Below are 15,213 nucleotides of genomic sequence, written 5' to 3'. Positions count from 1 at the left end.
TCCTCTCTTCCTCTGCCTCCCGCAGTTTGGTCAGACTCCTGCTGGTCGCTTGGAGGACACACCCTGTGGTCAGCTGGACACTAACCACTGCACCACACTGTCCCTGGGGCCTGGAAGGCTCCCTCCTCGGACCTGATCCAGCTGCAGCAGGACACCAAGGAAACAGCCACCCTAGCAGAGCCAAGAGAGCGGAGCCCATCACATGGGGCGGGCCCCTCAAATACTGCCCCCCAAGAGACGGGGGTCCCTCTTCTGGGTCCCTCAAATACTCCCCCCCCCCCCCGGTCAGAAGTGGGACCTGGAAAAGGCTGGGAGCCGCCACAGGGGTTTCAAGGCTGGCAAAAGGGGTCCCTCAGCCCTGGTCAGCCCCCGCAAAGGTGTGGGGCAGCCCCTCCATGCCTCCCAAAGTCCACAGGCATCATTAAAAAGCCAGGGTTGCCCAGTGGGTAGTGTCAACCTGAGAGACAGCAGGGTTCAAATCCCAGTTAGGCTGTATTATTATATTTATTGCATTTATATCTCACCTTTCCCCCCAAGTGGCAAACAGTTCTCCCCATTTTTTTGTCCCACGGACCCTGTGAGGGAGGCCGGGCTGAGCGTGAGCGACTGGCGCAAGGGTTTCACGGGGAGCTTTGTGGCTGCTGGGCATTTGAACCCGTGTCTCCCTCAGGCCCAGGCCGACCCTCTGACCAAGGGGGCAGCAAACTTTTTCAGCAGGGGGCCAGTCCACCGTCCCTCAAACCTTGTGGGGGGCCGGACTATATTATGAAGAAAAAATTGAATGAATTCCTATGCCCCACAAATAACCCAGAGATGCATTTTTAATAAAAGGACACATTTTACTCATGTAAAAACACGCTGATTCCCAGACCATCTGGGGACCGGATTTAGAAGGCAATTGGGCTGGATCCGGCCCCCGGGCCGTAGTTTGCCCACCCATGCTCTGAGCACTACACCCCACTGCCTCCCATGAAGCCTTTCAGCCTTGCCGGCCTCACAGGGTGGTTGTGCCGATTAAAGGAGAAGACCCACATGCCCCACCCTCAGCTCCCTGGAGGGAAAACAAAAGGGGGGAGATAATGCAACAGAAAGGGAATTCTCCAGCCGCTGTGAGGAATGGGTCCCTGCGCTTCTCTGACCCTTTTGCCACCTGACGCAGGACCACGCGAGAAGCATGTCGCCCTTCTTGGGTCTCTGAAGATGCTGAAACACAACTCTCCATGGGGCTGAGACCCTACCTGCCCGTCGACTGTCTGGCCAGAGTGGCGCATGCTCTGGTTATCTCCCGCTTGGACTACTGCCATGCGCTCTATGTGGGGCTACCTTTGAAATTGACCCAGAAACTGCAATTAATCCAGAACACAGCAGCTAGACTGGTGACTGGGAACAGCCGCCGAGACCGCATAACACCGGTCCTGAGAGACCTACATTGGCTCCCAGTAAGTTTCCGAGCACAATTCAAAGTGTTGGTGCTGACCTTGAAAGCCCTAAATGGCCTCAGCCCAGTATACCACCTCCATCGTTCTGCCCAGACACTGAGGTCCAGCTCCGAGGGCCTTCTGGCGGTTCCCTCATTGCAAGAAGCCAAGTTACAGGAAACCAGGCAGAGGGCCTTCTCGGTGGTGGTGCCTGCCCTATGGAACGCCCACCCACCAGGTGTCAAGGCAATAAACAACCACCTGACTGTTAGAAGACATCTGAAGGCAGCCCTCTTTAGGGAAGCTTTTAATGTTTGATGGACTATTGTATTTTAATCTTTTGTTGGAAGCCGCCCAGAGTGGCTGGGGTAGAAATAATAAATTAATAATAATAAATTGTCCAGTAGGACCTTATAGACCAAGTTTGTTCTAGGTATAAGCTTTCATGTTCATGCACACTTCTTCAGATTGCGTCAGACCAACACAGCTACCTGCCTGAAAATAATCTATTATTATTATTATTATTATTATTATTATTATTATTATTATTATTATTTGCTTTTATGTGTCCGGTCAAACCTTTTGCAACTTGCTTGAGGGTGATGCCCATGCCCCTGCCAGGGCCATTTCGCCCCCGTGAGCCTTTTGTCCCTGCCCCCAACCAGTCGCAGGAAGAGACGGGCACAGCCAGCTCCTTTGGATACGTTTTTATTTTTAGCTTTTCCACGTGCCACCCGTTCCCCCCACCGCTGCAAGGACACCTGGCCCCTCCCCATCTCCGCCCCCCACCTTATCTTCCAGCCGTGCTCACGAGACGCCGCTCTGCCCTCCCCGATACCCGAGAGCTGCTTCCCCAGACCTTGAGATCTCCCCCCCCCCGCCTTAAGGAGCAAAGATAGGGCTCCCCCCCCACAGAAATTAGGGGACTGCGGAGGGGGCTTTGGGGGAGGTATTTGTGCCCTTTTGCGACGCAGCAAGGGGCTAGACCTGTTGGAGGAAGCCTGGGTCCCTAGGGAGCCCCATAGGGCCAGGAACGCCAAGGACCAGGGCCCCAGGCTCCCCTCAGCTTTCTGAGATGCGTTTGGGGGGCTGGAGGAGGGGGGCAAGACCCGGATGGGGTGCCCTGCGAGAGGGCAAGCTCCCTCTTTTGACCCCCTCCCCAGGCTGACCCAGATGTGGCGGCTGAAGCTCCCTTTCCTTTCCAGGTTGCTTCTGGTGGGGGGGGGCGAGGGGGGTGTCTGGCGCAGCCTCCTGGCCTCTCCCTTGAAGCTGGCAGGCCCTGCTGGGCTGGGGGCAGAGGCCAGGGCTGGAAGCGTCAAGCTAGGGCTTGATTTGGCCGCCGTCCCCCTCGCTGACAAAGCGCTTCCGGCCCCTGAGGAAAGAAGGAGAGAGTGAGTGGGGGGGGGGGAAGTGACAACACAACCCACACACAACACAGACAAAGCCTTTGGGCTCTTCGCTGCCCCATTCCCAGGCCCCCCACCCCAGAACCTACTCCCGTTCCAGGCTGCAAAGACCTGCAGACCTGTAATGGCCGCAGCCATCCTGCCACAGAGAGAGAGAGAGAGAAACTAGCTAGCTGCAAGGGGTTGGACTAGAGGACCTTTGGGGGTCCCCCCCAACGCCACGATTCTCTTCTTCTGAGATGGGCGGGCTTTGGGACTGGAGAGACCTAGCAAACTGCTCCGTCTCCGGTTCAGACAAACAAAGGACCCTCCCAGAAATTGGGGCGGAGCGGAGGGGGCTCCAGCCCCCGTCAGACGCAAGGAGCGCATCAGGAAAGCTGGACGGATCAGGCCAGCGGCTCACCAGCCCAGGCCCCCCCTCCCACTGGCGCACGTTTGCCTGCGGGAAAGCGGCCCGCAGGGTCCGAGCCCCTGAAGGCTGTTCTGAGCGAGAGGCCGCCAGACCAGCAAGTGTGGCGCTCTGGACCTCTGCTCTCTCCCCGCCTGAGCCCCCCGAGGGCAAGAGGGGCGGATCCTGGCCTACCTTGCAGGGCAGGCGTCTCTCAGCTGCTTGGTGATGACACCCTCCTCAAAGCAGAGGTCCACCAGCCGCTCCAGGATGCTGTGCGCCAACGGGACGTCCAGGCTGATGTCTCCCAGCTCATCATACACCCGCTGGAAGCCCTGGGGGGGGGGAGGAAGCAGGAGGGGTCAGCGCAGGGGGGGGCTGAGGGTGGACCCCCCCCCAGAGCAGCACGGCTGCCTCCCTGCTGGATTGCATTAGCATTGCACCTTACCAGTCTATACGCACTTCCATTTTTATTCTTCTTTTTGGTCAATTATCAGGAGAAATTTTGACTTTCTCATTTCCTTAAACTTCAAGATTCAATCCAAATCTGTCGGGAGTTTTGTGTTCTTACCGTACATTTAAAGATATTCTTTGAACATTAGCCAATCTTTACTCAATTTCTACTTAGAATTCCTTCTTATTATTATTACAGTCATACCTCAGGTTACGTTTGCTTCAGGTTGCGAGGTTTCAGGTTGCGTCCCGCAGCGACCCGGAAGTACCAGAAAGGGTTACTTCCGGGTTTCGCCGTTTCGGCAAAATGATGTCACGCGCATGCGCAGAAGCGTGACCTGCGCACACACCGAGATGCGGATTGCGTTCTGCTCATGTTGCGAACGGGCCTCCAGAACGGATCCCGTTCGCAACCAGAGGTACCGCTTTATTATTTTTTCCCAATTGGTACAGCCCCCAATACCCACAGATCTCCAGGCGCTGCACAACATAAAACCCCCATTCTCTGTGCCCTCTGGGCCTGCCTTGCAGAACTCTGGGCGGCAGCCACGCTGCGCCCCTCCCAGGGGGCGGCCCTCACCCGGTTCATCTGGTCCAGCGTCACCAGGCCCGTCTCCCACAGCACCTTCAGCAGCCGCACCATCATGGCCACGGCCGTGTCGCCCGTGGACTCCAGCACCATCACCACCGCCTGGGGGAAGAAGGCCGGGAAGGGGCTCAGAGGGGACCGGGCGAGGCCCAGCTCCGGCTGGCTGCCGTGCCCAGAGGCCAAGAGCTGCCAAGCCCCCGGAGGCGGGCACTGCCCGTCCCCAAGCAGCACCCAAGGGCCCCAAAGCATGCCCTGCGCTACCTCGTAGACGAGCTCGTGGTGGAAGTGAGGCACCTCCAGCTGGCGAAGGCAGTGCTCTGCCTCAGAGACTTCGCCCGAAAGCAGGTATTCGCGGAGCAAGAGGTTCATCTGGAAGAGCGGAGAGGGCGGTGAGAGACCAGCGAAAGAAGCATTGCAAACACACATGAAGACTTTTAGAAAAGATTGGGAACCTTTTAGGATGTATATACAGAAGCAATGCACTGAAATGAACTCACTGGCAGGATCTGAGTCATACACTTGCAATGGACAAAAATTTAAGAAGAGATTAAGAAGACCATGTTAATTTTAGCATATAAGGGATATAAAATTATAAGCAGAACAAACAAGTATGTTACAAACCAGAAACGGAAGCTGGGGGTTAACTGAAATTGTAAAATGTAATTTGAATTTTGGAATTTGTTAAAATTTGTTGGAAAATAATAATTAATAATAATAGAAGAGCAGGGAGCACTGAGCCCCACAACAGCTCAGGACAGCTCCCCCCCCCCAGCCAAGCCTAGAAAGGCAAGCTGCTATTGTGGGGCATTGACACCCCCCAAGTTTTGCAAGGAATTCTGCCACCCCCCAAGAAGGAAACGCCTTGGTGTTTTAATTTGGGTCCAGGCAGGACGCAGCACCTCTCCAGATCCCCACCAAGGCAAAATTCCAACCCCTTATCTGCCACCCCCCCCCAGCCGTGCAAAACAGCAGCTGCTGTGTCTTCCCAGACAGCGACTGGCAGAACTGGGGAGAGTTCAAGGCCAGGAGATGCAAGCTTCCTTTGCAAGCATCGCTGCTCCGTGGGGCCAGTCCTGGAAAGGGCGGCCATGCAAAGGGGGGCCTGCGGAAGGAGAGACTGGGCTCCGCAACTGGGGTGCTCAGAGGGGATGCATCCTGCCCAGAAATGGAGGCTTCTGACCCCAAGGCTGCTCCACCTTCGAGCCCCTGGAAGACGTGCACAGTGGTACCTTGGTTTGCATGCGCCTTGGATTACAAAAACGTCAAACCCAGAAATGCGTGTCCCGGTTTGCAACCTTTTATGGGATGACAACCCATTTTTTTGGGGGGGGGGATTACGAACAAATTGTTTTTTGGAGGCCCCATTGGCGAAAGTGCACCTTGGGTCACAACCTGTTTTGGTTTACAAACGGACCCCCAGAACGGATTATGGTTGTAAACCAGGCACCCCCCACCCTCAGCCCTCCAGATGTTTTGGACTACAACTCCCATCACCCCTGACCACTGGTCCCGTTAGCTAGGGATCCTGGGAGTTGTAGGCCAAAACATCTGGAGGGCCGAAGGTTGCCTATGCCCGTTATAGACCAACTAAGTTTGTTCTGGTATAAGCTTTTGTATGTTTTGCTTATTGTTACCCTTTCTCTTATCCCTGCGTCGTTCTTATTCTGCATATTGATATTTCTATTCTGAAACAATGTTTCTTTATATATTCTCTTAAACAACTCCATTCTCTCTTTGTTTTTTTGGTTTGATTTCCCTCTTATTGCAGTTAATTTTGCCATATTTTGGAATTCACAAAATTTGAGGGTACATATTCCCCCTTTCCAATTATTTGCAATCAATATCCTGGCAGCTGCCATTGCCTATAAGAATATATTTATCCTATTCTTGGGGGTGGTCTTCTGTTATCAAACCCAGAAGATATGCTTCTGGTTTCTTCTTAACTGATGTTTTCAGTATCTTCTTTAATTTTTCGCATATATTGTTCCAAAGCTGTTTTATGTTTTTACACCCCCACCAAATACGGTGCATTTGAGCATTTTTCTCAAGCTCACTGCAAACCATTTCTCCGCCTCACCTCCTTGATGAGATGCTTGACAGGCCTCTGTCCGCCCCCCACGCCCCAGACGTTGTCCAGGCGGTTGACGTCTCGCTTGATGCGCAAGAGGATGGCCGCGCGGTCCAGAGCAGCCCTGGAAACGGAGAACGGTTTTGCGGGGTTGGGAGGGACACCCGGGAGTAACCTGGCCCCATGCGCTGCAGAGAAGGCGGCAGCCCCACATCAGGGAAGAGGGGGCAGCGGGGAGGGCGAGGGGGTCCAAGGGCGTCTCACCCATGGAGGATAGTGGCGCATGGTGCCAGGGCGCCATGTTCAGGAGGGTGCCAGGTGAAGGAGTGCAAATATCCAGAGTGTGGGGTCAGGTGGGATTACTATGAGGAATTATAAAATAGGCATCAAGCCATTGTGTCCGCTATGAAAGCATGGCGTTGGATGGGCTTGATTCAGTGACAATAATTTCTGATCCCACAAGCCTCTGCATTTCTGGCCATTTTCTCTACTGTTCATTTTCTACGCCTGACAGGCACATATCAGCATTCTAAACACAGGCCAGTTGCTGCATCAGGCATCCTGGGTCAGAAAGATGATAGTTAGCTTTGATGTAGCTGTGGTTAGTTTTGTTAATCTTAAGGGCCAGGGAGAGAGTTCATAAGGAGATGGTAAATCCTGCCTCTCCTGTTTATGACCTCCAGAGTTTCCTAAAAGCTTTCCTCTTCGCCTCCTCTTTTATTTACAGTACCTCTAGATACAAACGGGATCTGTTCCGGAGCCCCTTTCGCATCTAGAAGCAAACGTAATCAGTGACGGCATGTCTGCGCATGTGCAAGCGGCGAGACCCGGAAGTATTGCACTCCGTTACTTTCAGGTTGCTGCGGAGCGCAAGTCAAACACGCTCAACCTGAAGCGCATTCAACCCGAGGTATGCCTGTACTCTGAATTACATATGCATGCTCAAGTAGGAAATTAGCTCTTTGTAGTTTTAACTTTTAACTTTGTCCCATGCTGGGGTTTTGAAATGCTCAGAGGAAATCTGATTGGTTCTTGTGTACACTGTGTTAAAAGTTCTTTTGTGACTAAAACGACCTGGGCTGCAGGGTGGAGGAATTCTTATTATACGCACTCCTCCCAGAGTCTTGCTGGTCCAGCCTCTCTGTGTATTCTTATTAATCAGAGTTCAATCATTCCTTTGCTTTGGGAATGCCTCACCAGGGAAGAGGTGGAGGCTGGATGCGGCACCTCCTGGCATCAGCTTGCCACCCTCGCCCACCTCCGCCATGCAGAGCGAAAGCAGCACCGCACCCAGAGCCTCCGTCTGCCGCGCCACGTCCAGCCTCCGCCTCTTCCCCGCCGGAGGAGCCGCCCTCCAGCCGCTGCCCGCCTCCTCCAGCCCCACTGGCAGCGCTGTCCTCCCTGAAAAACGTGTGTGTGTGTGTGTGTGGCGGAGGGAGCTTTGCACCACAGCACCGTTAGTTAGTTGGTCTTTAAGGTGCTACTGGAAGGATTTTTTTTATTTTGACTATGGCAGACCAACACGGCTACCTATCTGTAACCACAGCACCGGATATGCTTAAGGCGGCCCTGAGTGTTGAGAATTCCGTTCCACCTTAAGGAACAGACACGGGAGAGTTGCGTGTCGCACGTCTGCAACACACAGCAGCATTGCATGCGGGGAACTTCCGTTTGTGTACAGCTTTCTGTTTTGCTTTGGACACGAAGGAGATCAGACGTGTTTCCTTTTGTCCTGATCTACGCTGAACAGAAGGTGCTTGTAAATATGCTCACAGCCTCTGCCTGCGCAGTTTTCTCTGCTGAATAGCGCGCTCCGTCTTCTAAAGCCTGGGTTGCTGATTTATGCTGCGCCAAGGACCGGAGTTTGCCCGGCACACCAGCCTGCCAACTGCCCCCGTGTCCTTGGGTGCATGCCAGCCCTGAGTGGGTCACACCTCCCCCCGTGAGCCCGGCCCCCTCACCGAGCGTGCTCGCAGTCCACGCGCCCCTTGTAGCGCTCCAGGAAGTCCAGGGGCAGCGCATGGTCCGCCACGGCCCGCGCGATGAACTGGCCCAGCATCTGCAAAGACGGACACAGGGGGCGGAGGGGTCACACGTCCGCCTGCCCCCCGTTGCCCCCAACCCAGCCTCCCCTCGCAGTGCTAGGCCTGCCCCCCCCCCACCTGCGGGGCCTCGGGGGTGTCCAGGATGAGGTCAGGGAGGTCGCTCAGCGTCCGGTCAAAGGCGGCCGCGATGTCCTCGGGGCTCATCACCTTCCCCACCAGGTCGGAGAGCAGGCGGGAGGTCAGCTCCCGGTGGCTGGCCTTGCCTTCCAGAGACAGCGCCACGGCCAGGGAGGGCACAGACGCCTTGTGCCCACCCAGGTTCAGCTCGCGGAGCAGCTCCTGCAATAAGAAGAAGAAGAAGAACAGTCATTTTATTATTTGCACCCCACCCATCTCACTGGGTGAGCAAGACGGGCAAGGACGTTTTGAGGAGGCTGGATCTGTCCACAGCCACACTGCCCTGGGGGCAGGACATCAGGCTGCATTTAAAATTGCATTTTAACCTGTATTTTAAATTGGATTTTTTCTTTTCTTCCCTCCCTCTCTCTTTCCCCCCTATTATGTTTTTACTGTGATTTTATTGGTGTTAGCTGCCCTGAGCCCAGCTCTGGCCAGGGAATAAACAAAAATTATTATTATTATTATTAGGAGAGCCTGCTGGATCAGGCCAATGCCCCCCCCCCCAGCCTGGCATCCTTCTCTCCGAGTAGCCAACCAGATGCCCATTATGGGAACCCCACAAGCAGCAACCTCTCCCCTCCTGCTGTCTCCAACAAGCGATATTCGGAAACACGACTGCCTCCTTCCAGAGCAGAGCCATCTTGGCTAAGAACCAGCACTACTTGCTAGTCCTTGCTAGTCCATGGTGGAGGCCCCACGGAGACGCCCCTGCTGCCCTTCCTGCAAGAAGCCAAGTCACAGGGAAGCAGGCAGAGGGCCTTCTCGGTGGTGGCGCCCGCCCTGTGGAACGCCCTCCCACCAGAACTACCACCTGACATTCAGAAGGCATCTGAAGGCAGCCCTCTTTAGGGAAGCTTTTAATGTTTAATAGACTATTGTATTTTAATATTCTGTTGGAAGCCGCCCAGAGTGGCTGGGGAAACCCAACCAGATGGGCAGGGTAGAAATAATAATAAATTATTATTCTATTGTTCAGTGGGGCATTTGGGTGGGCAGGATAGAAGGGGGGCTGGTGGCCTCCTTTGCAAATGGGACTCCCTTCTGCCCAGCATAGACAGGAAGACTTGTCCACCTGCTCTTCTCACCCCCACAGAATCCCAGAACTGTAGCTGGAAGGGACCCCATAGGGCCATCTAGTCCAACCCCCGGCGGTGCAGGAATCACCCCAGGCAACCTGTTTAAGAAATCACAGAATTGTTGGCTTGGAAGGGACAACTTTCATCCTCTCTGAAATTTGCTGGCACCTGAGCTTCAGGGTGAGGCGGAAGGGGGAGCCCTGCCTCTTAAGGACCAAAGGGGAGCTGGGATTCGCTGACCTTCGATATTGCCATTCTCCTTACTGCCGGCGGATTCCTCAAGGCCACCTGCCCACTCGGGAGGGTCTCAGCACTCTGTTTATTTCAAGAGCCCCCGCCCTGGCCAACTTCCCCAACTGCTGTTAATAATAATAATAATAATAATAATAATAATAATAATAATTTTTGTTTTTACCTTGCCCTTCCCAGCCAGAGCTGGGCTCAGGGCAGCTAACACCAATAAAATCACAGTAAAAAAATATAATGCAATTTAAAATGCAGCCTCATTTTAAAGTAGCCGATAAAAGGCCCCCTTGGCCTCACAAATGCCCCCCTCCCTCCCCAGAGCTCAGATCCAGCGCCCGATTCTGAACGAGGAGGAAGTGACCCTGTCCCTGGATCTGTTCTTTCGCCTCGGAGGGAATGGCCTCTCCTTTGCAGGAGGTTTTTAAGCAGAGGTCGGAGGGCTGCCAGCCTGGGATTCTTTAGCTGCGACGCCTGCACTGCAAGGGGTGGGGCTGGATGAGTCCTGGGGGTCCCTGCCCAACTCTACAATTCTGGGGTTCCTCTTCCATGACATCCCTCCCTTCCCCCCAGAGAGCCCCCTCTGGCTTGAAACAGGATTCCCTGAGGGGCCCCCCACTCCCGGCCTGGGCTGCCCCCCCAGAATCCAGCGTCCGGCCTGGGAATACGCACCACCACCTCCAGAGTGTCTCCGTGCTCAAAGTATTCCTTCATCATGGGCTGAACGGCCTTCTCCAGCTCCTCCTCTTCCAGCTCGGGCACCACCGTGGCGTAGACCGTGTCCCCCTGGGGAGAGGCCAGGCGGCACAGAGGGAGGGGTCAGGCTTGCCAAGCCCCACAACCCCTCGTCCTGGAGGACCCTGCCCCTTTCTCCAGCAGAGTCCTGCTGGGCACCCAGAGAAGACCCCTGGAAAGGGGGCAGAGAGCCAAGCCGGAGCAACATCAAGCCTTCTGGAACCGGCGGCCCATGAACCCCACGGGGCATAGTCCCCAGAAGGTGTGGGCTGCCCCATTGCTATGGGAATCGTGGCGGGAGACACCCCCCAAGGGGCAGGGGGCCCCTCCAGTTAAAGGACCCTCGTTTCAGCTTTTCCTTGGGCCAGGTGGGCAGCGCCAGGGGCTCAAGAGGCTGGAGGAAATGGGCGGCTGGCTTGCCCTCTCCGCCTCCCCCCAGCTCGGGTCCCAGGCCTGCACTGAAGGGAGGGCGCCTGTGCCCCCACCCAGGCCCGGGGGCTGCCACCTTGCCTGCAGCAGCCAGAATATCCCTTGCCAATCGGCACCCCCTTCCCAGACCCACTGCAACAGCTGCACCTGGCATACGAAGGCCGTCTCCGTGCCCAGTGCCTGGCCATGGGGTCCTTCATCCTGCGTTCGACAATTCAAGTTCTATGCCGCCAAGGGGTCTCTATGCCCCCTTGCAGGCTGTGGGGCAGGAGGGACAAGGTCTCGGAGTGGGGAGAAAGGACATCTGCCTGGGAAGACCACCCCCAGGCCCCCCTCCTCTGGCCCAGGGTACCTGTGCCACTTCGTCGTAGTTGGGGTCTCGGGCGTCCGGCTCCTGGTAGCTGTAGACCACCCCGGGGGCCCCCCACACGCCCTTGCCCCCTGCGCCACCTAGACAGAGAGAGAGAGAGGTGGGCTGAGCCCTGTCACCCAAACACCACCCCCCAAGACGGCTGCAGCCGCTCTGGCCGTTGGCAGAGCCTGCAGCGGGCACAAGGAGGCCGGGGGTAGGGGGCGGGCATCGCTACCTTTCTTGGGCAGCCCCCGGCCTTTGCCCATGCGGGATTTGCGGTCGTGGCTCTTCCCCTTGGGGCTGCTGGGGTCGGGGAGGGGCTCCCCGCCTTCGGAGAGGGACTCGCGGTTGGAGTCGCGGGAGGACGTCCGGCGCAGGCGGCGCTTGGCCTTGGCCTTCAGCCGCGCCTCGTGCAGAGCCTTCTCCTGCAGGGTCCACGCCCGGGGCTCCTCCTCGCCCCCGTCCATCAGCTCCCCCGCCAGCTCCTCGTCCTCATAGTCCGCCTGGTCTGCCCCCTGCAGGCGGGGCGGGGCGGGGGGGTGGAGAAGGCAGGCTGAGAACCACAGGGGAGCCTTGCAGGATCAGGCCCAAGGGGGCCCAGCCTCCTGGTACCCGGCCAGGTGCCCTAGAGGCAAGGAGCCCCCCCCCAAGAATGCCCAAAGGGGATTTGGGTCTGTGCCAAAAGCTGCTCCCCTGACCCACGCTGCCCCCCAAGTCCAGGCGCTCCTGCAGCCACTGCTCAAAGCCACGTCGGCAGTTACAACCCCACCTGCCCCAGAGATAGTCGCTGGCATTACAAATATGTTCCTGGGGCAGAGCCTGGTTTCCAGGGGTCCTGGGCCCCCCACATCCAGGCTGGCACCCAGCGAGTTTCATGGCTCGGGGAGGAATTGGAACCCAGCTCTTTCCAGCTCCGAGCCCGCCTTTCCGCACTTTCCCCAGGCGCCCTCGCCGCGAGCCAGACCCGAGGCGGCGGCAGCGGGATCCCCCTCCCCGGGCCCCGACGGCAGACGCGGGTCTCGCCCCCTCGGCCCGGGGAAGTGCGCCAGGGCGAGCCCGGGCAGAGAAGCCTCCCGAGGCCGCCAGGGGCGGGGCAGCTGGCACCGTGGCGCGCGGCCCCCGACGGGCAGCGGAGAGGCCAGCCTGGCCCCCGACGGCTGACCAAGATGACGGAGCCCCCCGCCGCCAGGGTGGGGGGCGTCTGGGCACCGGGGGTCCTTTGGGGTCGCAGGAGGGGGCGCCCCGTCGCCCGCCCGTCCCCCCGACACGCGTCCCGCCCCCCACCCCCGGCGCAGGGACCCTCCGGAGCGGCGTCGGGGGGGCGCCTGGGGTCTTTTGGACTCGCAGGGGGGTTCGCCCCCCGACGCGTGTCCCGCCCCCCACCCCCGGCGCAGGGACCCTCCGGAGCGGCGTCGGGGGGCGCGCTACTTGCCATCAGGGAGGGGGCGCGGTCGCCCCGCAGGAGCTCTGCCGCGACGGCCGACATGGGGGCGAGCGAGGCGCGGCGGCGGCGGAGGCAGGAGGCGGCGGCCCCGTCGAGCAGCCCGTCGGCGCGGCGTGGCGTTGCGCGGGGCTCCTGGCTGGCTGGCCTCGGCGCGGCGGCTGCGGAGGAAGTGAGCGGGCGGACGGGGCCGGGCCTGATGGGACTCGTAGTCCCCGCTCGCTCCGCCCCGGAGGCCGGGCCGGCAGAGGCGGCGCGAAGGCGGGGAGAGGGAGCCGGGCTGGACGGCAGGGGCGCCGAGGACCGAGGCGGCGAGCTCTCAATGGGGCGCAAAATGGAGCCTCCGGGCTTAGAGGCAGCGCACCTTTCAATGTCAGGGGCAGCAGGAAAAGGCTGCCATAATTAATAATAATAATAATAATAATAAAATAATAATAATAATAATAATAATAATAATAATAATAATAATAATAATAATAATTTTTATTTATTTATACCCCACCCACTCAGGGCGGCTTCCAACAAAATATTAAAATACAGTAATGCACCAAACATTAAAAGCTTCCCTATACAGGGCTGCCTTCAGATGTCTTCTAAAAGTAGGATAGTTGCTTATTTCCATGGGAGGGCGTTCCACAAGGAGGGCGCCAACACCGAGAAGGCCCTCTGCCTGGTTCCCTGTAGCTTTGCTTCTCACAATGAGGGAACCGCCAGGAGGCCCTTGGAGCTGGACCTCAGTGTCCAGGCTGAACGATAGGGGTGGAGATGCTCCTTCAGGTATACAGGACCGAGGCCGTTTAGGGCTTTCAAGGTCAGCAACAACACTTTGAATTGTGCTCGGAAACGTACTGGGAGCCAGTGTAGGTCTTTCAAGACCGGTGTTACGTGCCCTCGGCGGCCGCTCCCAGTCACCAGTCTAGCTGCCGCATTCTGGATTAATTGCAGTTTCCGAGTCACCTTCAAAGGTAGCCCCACAGAGAGCGTATTGCAGTAGTCCAGGCAAGAGATAACCAGAGAATGCACCACTCTGGCCAGACAGTCTGCGGGCAGGGAGGGTCTCATCCTGCGTACCAGATGGAGCTGGGAGACAGCTGCCCTGGACACAGAGTTAACCTGTGCCTCCATGGACAGCTGTGAGTCCAAAATGACTCCCACGCTGCGCACCTGGTCCTTCAGGGGCACAGTGACCCCATTCAGGACCAGGGAGTCGCCCACACCCACCTGCCTCCTGTCACCCCAAAACTGGCCCCGATCCCATTTGGGGTCACTCCAGAGGCAGCTGCACAGCCACTAACAGGGGGCAGGATGCTGGTGGCACTTTGGGCTTTCCAATTCCAGCAGTGCCAGTGCCGTCATGCTATCCTAAAACTGCCTCCCTGCTGGATTGCACAGGGGGCCTCATCCTGCAGCCAGCTCTTCCCTGCTTTCTTCCTTGTCTTTCCAGTTGTCTCGAGAGCAGCAGTGCATGCACCTTTCAGGTTTCCTTGCAAATGCCTTGGCCCCCCTCGCCCAGCATCCCAGTCCCCCCCCCCCCGTCCAACCAGAAGCCTGTCCCCAGTGCGGCTCCACAACAGGCATTCAGGGGCAGCCCTCCTGGCTGTAGCTGTCGGCAGCCGTGTCCCCCTTGGATGTGCCTGATCCTCTGGGGACAACCTTCCTCTGCCCCGGCTGCAACGAAACTTGTCTCTCCCCTATCGGTCTCTACAGCCACAGCAGGCACTGCAACCTTCCTAGCATTGGGCTTCACCTCCTCCAGAAATAGATGCCAGCCAGTTGGTGGCCATCCCGGCATGCTGTGGCAGGGAGTTCCATAGTTTAACTACGTGCTGCTGCGTGAAGTCTGTCCCAAGGGCCCATTTGTCTTCTGAAATGCCCTGCTGCATAGGCCTTCCCCAGCTAAACATGCCCCCCTTCTCCTTTCCAGTACTCCTGGCCCCCTTCATTATCCTCCTGTGACCTCTTTCCACACTGGGCCCCCTACTCCAGCTAAGGCCTGGCTAGAGGGAGGGAGCCGCGCTGCCCCTGGGCCGCTTTCAACTTGGCAGGGAAGGGAGGGGTGGGGCCTGGCTGCGCTCAGCTTTCGTTGCCCTGCGGGTCTTGTCAGAATGCACGGATGTTGTGACTTGTCAGGATTCGCTCTCACAATGCAGGCAAGCTGCTCTCTGGGACAGGATTTTACTCCCAGGGACCCCGGGGTTCTCCCACTCGCTCCTCAGCCCGACTTCTGCAAAGCGAGGGACTTTGCGGCCAAACATCAGGATGCCAAGAAAGCCAAGAAGCTGCCGGGTCGACCGCTGGTCCATCTGAGCTCAGCTCTGCCTGCACTGACTGGCAGCGGCTGCCCAGGGATTCAGGCAGGGGGTCTTTCTGAGTCCCCCCCCCCGTGCAGA

The 15,213-nt window shown here is 57.5% G+C and overlaps 2 protein-coding genes across 3 annotated transcripts in view; one reads left to right on the top strand and one right to left on the bottom strand.

The window, feature by feature from the left end:
- Nucleotides 1-2,463: 2,463 nt before the first annotated feature.
- Nucleotides 2,464-12,868, bottom strand: LOC309541064 (programmed cell death protein 4-like; the record flags this gene model as incomplete). Its single annotated transcript, XM_082238473.1, has 11 exons — nt 2,464-2,790; nt 3,408-3,547; nt 4,246-4,356; nt 4,516-4,623; nt 6,332-6,446; nt 8,284-8,381; nt 8,485-8,706; nt 10,539-10,652; nt 11,383-11,480; nt 11,618-11,935; nt 12,316-12,868. The coding sequence occupies 11 exons, from the start codon at nt 12,866-12,868 to the stop codon at nt 2,739-2,741; spliced, it is 1,929 nt and encodes a 642-aa protein (XP_082094599.1). The 3' UTR covers nt 2,464-2,738.
- Nucleotides 9,252-15,213, top strand: part of LOC309540071 (uncharacterized protein) — a 29,155-nt gene continuing 23,193 nt past the window's right edge. For both annotated transcript variants that reach the window (XM_082236722.1, XM_082236723.1), the window contains exon 1: nt 9,252-9,255. The gene's annotated coding sequence lies outside the window, so the exon portion shown is untranslated. The remainder of the gene's footprint in view (nt 9,256-15,213) is intronic.

Source organism: Podarcis vaucheri (genome assembly GCF_965113315.1).
Source record: "Podarcis vaucheri genome assembly, chromosome: 9".
NCBI classification, from domain to species: Eukaryota; Metazoa; Chordata; class Lepidosauria; order Squamata; family Lacertidae; genus Podarcis; species Podarcis vaucheri.
The sequence above is the reverse complement of the archived record's forward strand: the minus strand, read 5'-3'. Positions and strand labels throughout refer to the sequence as shown.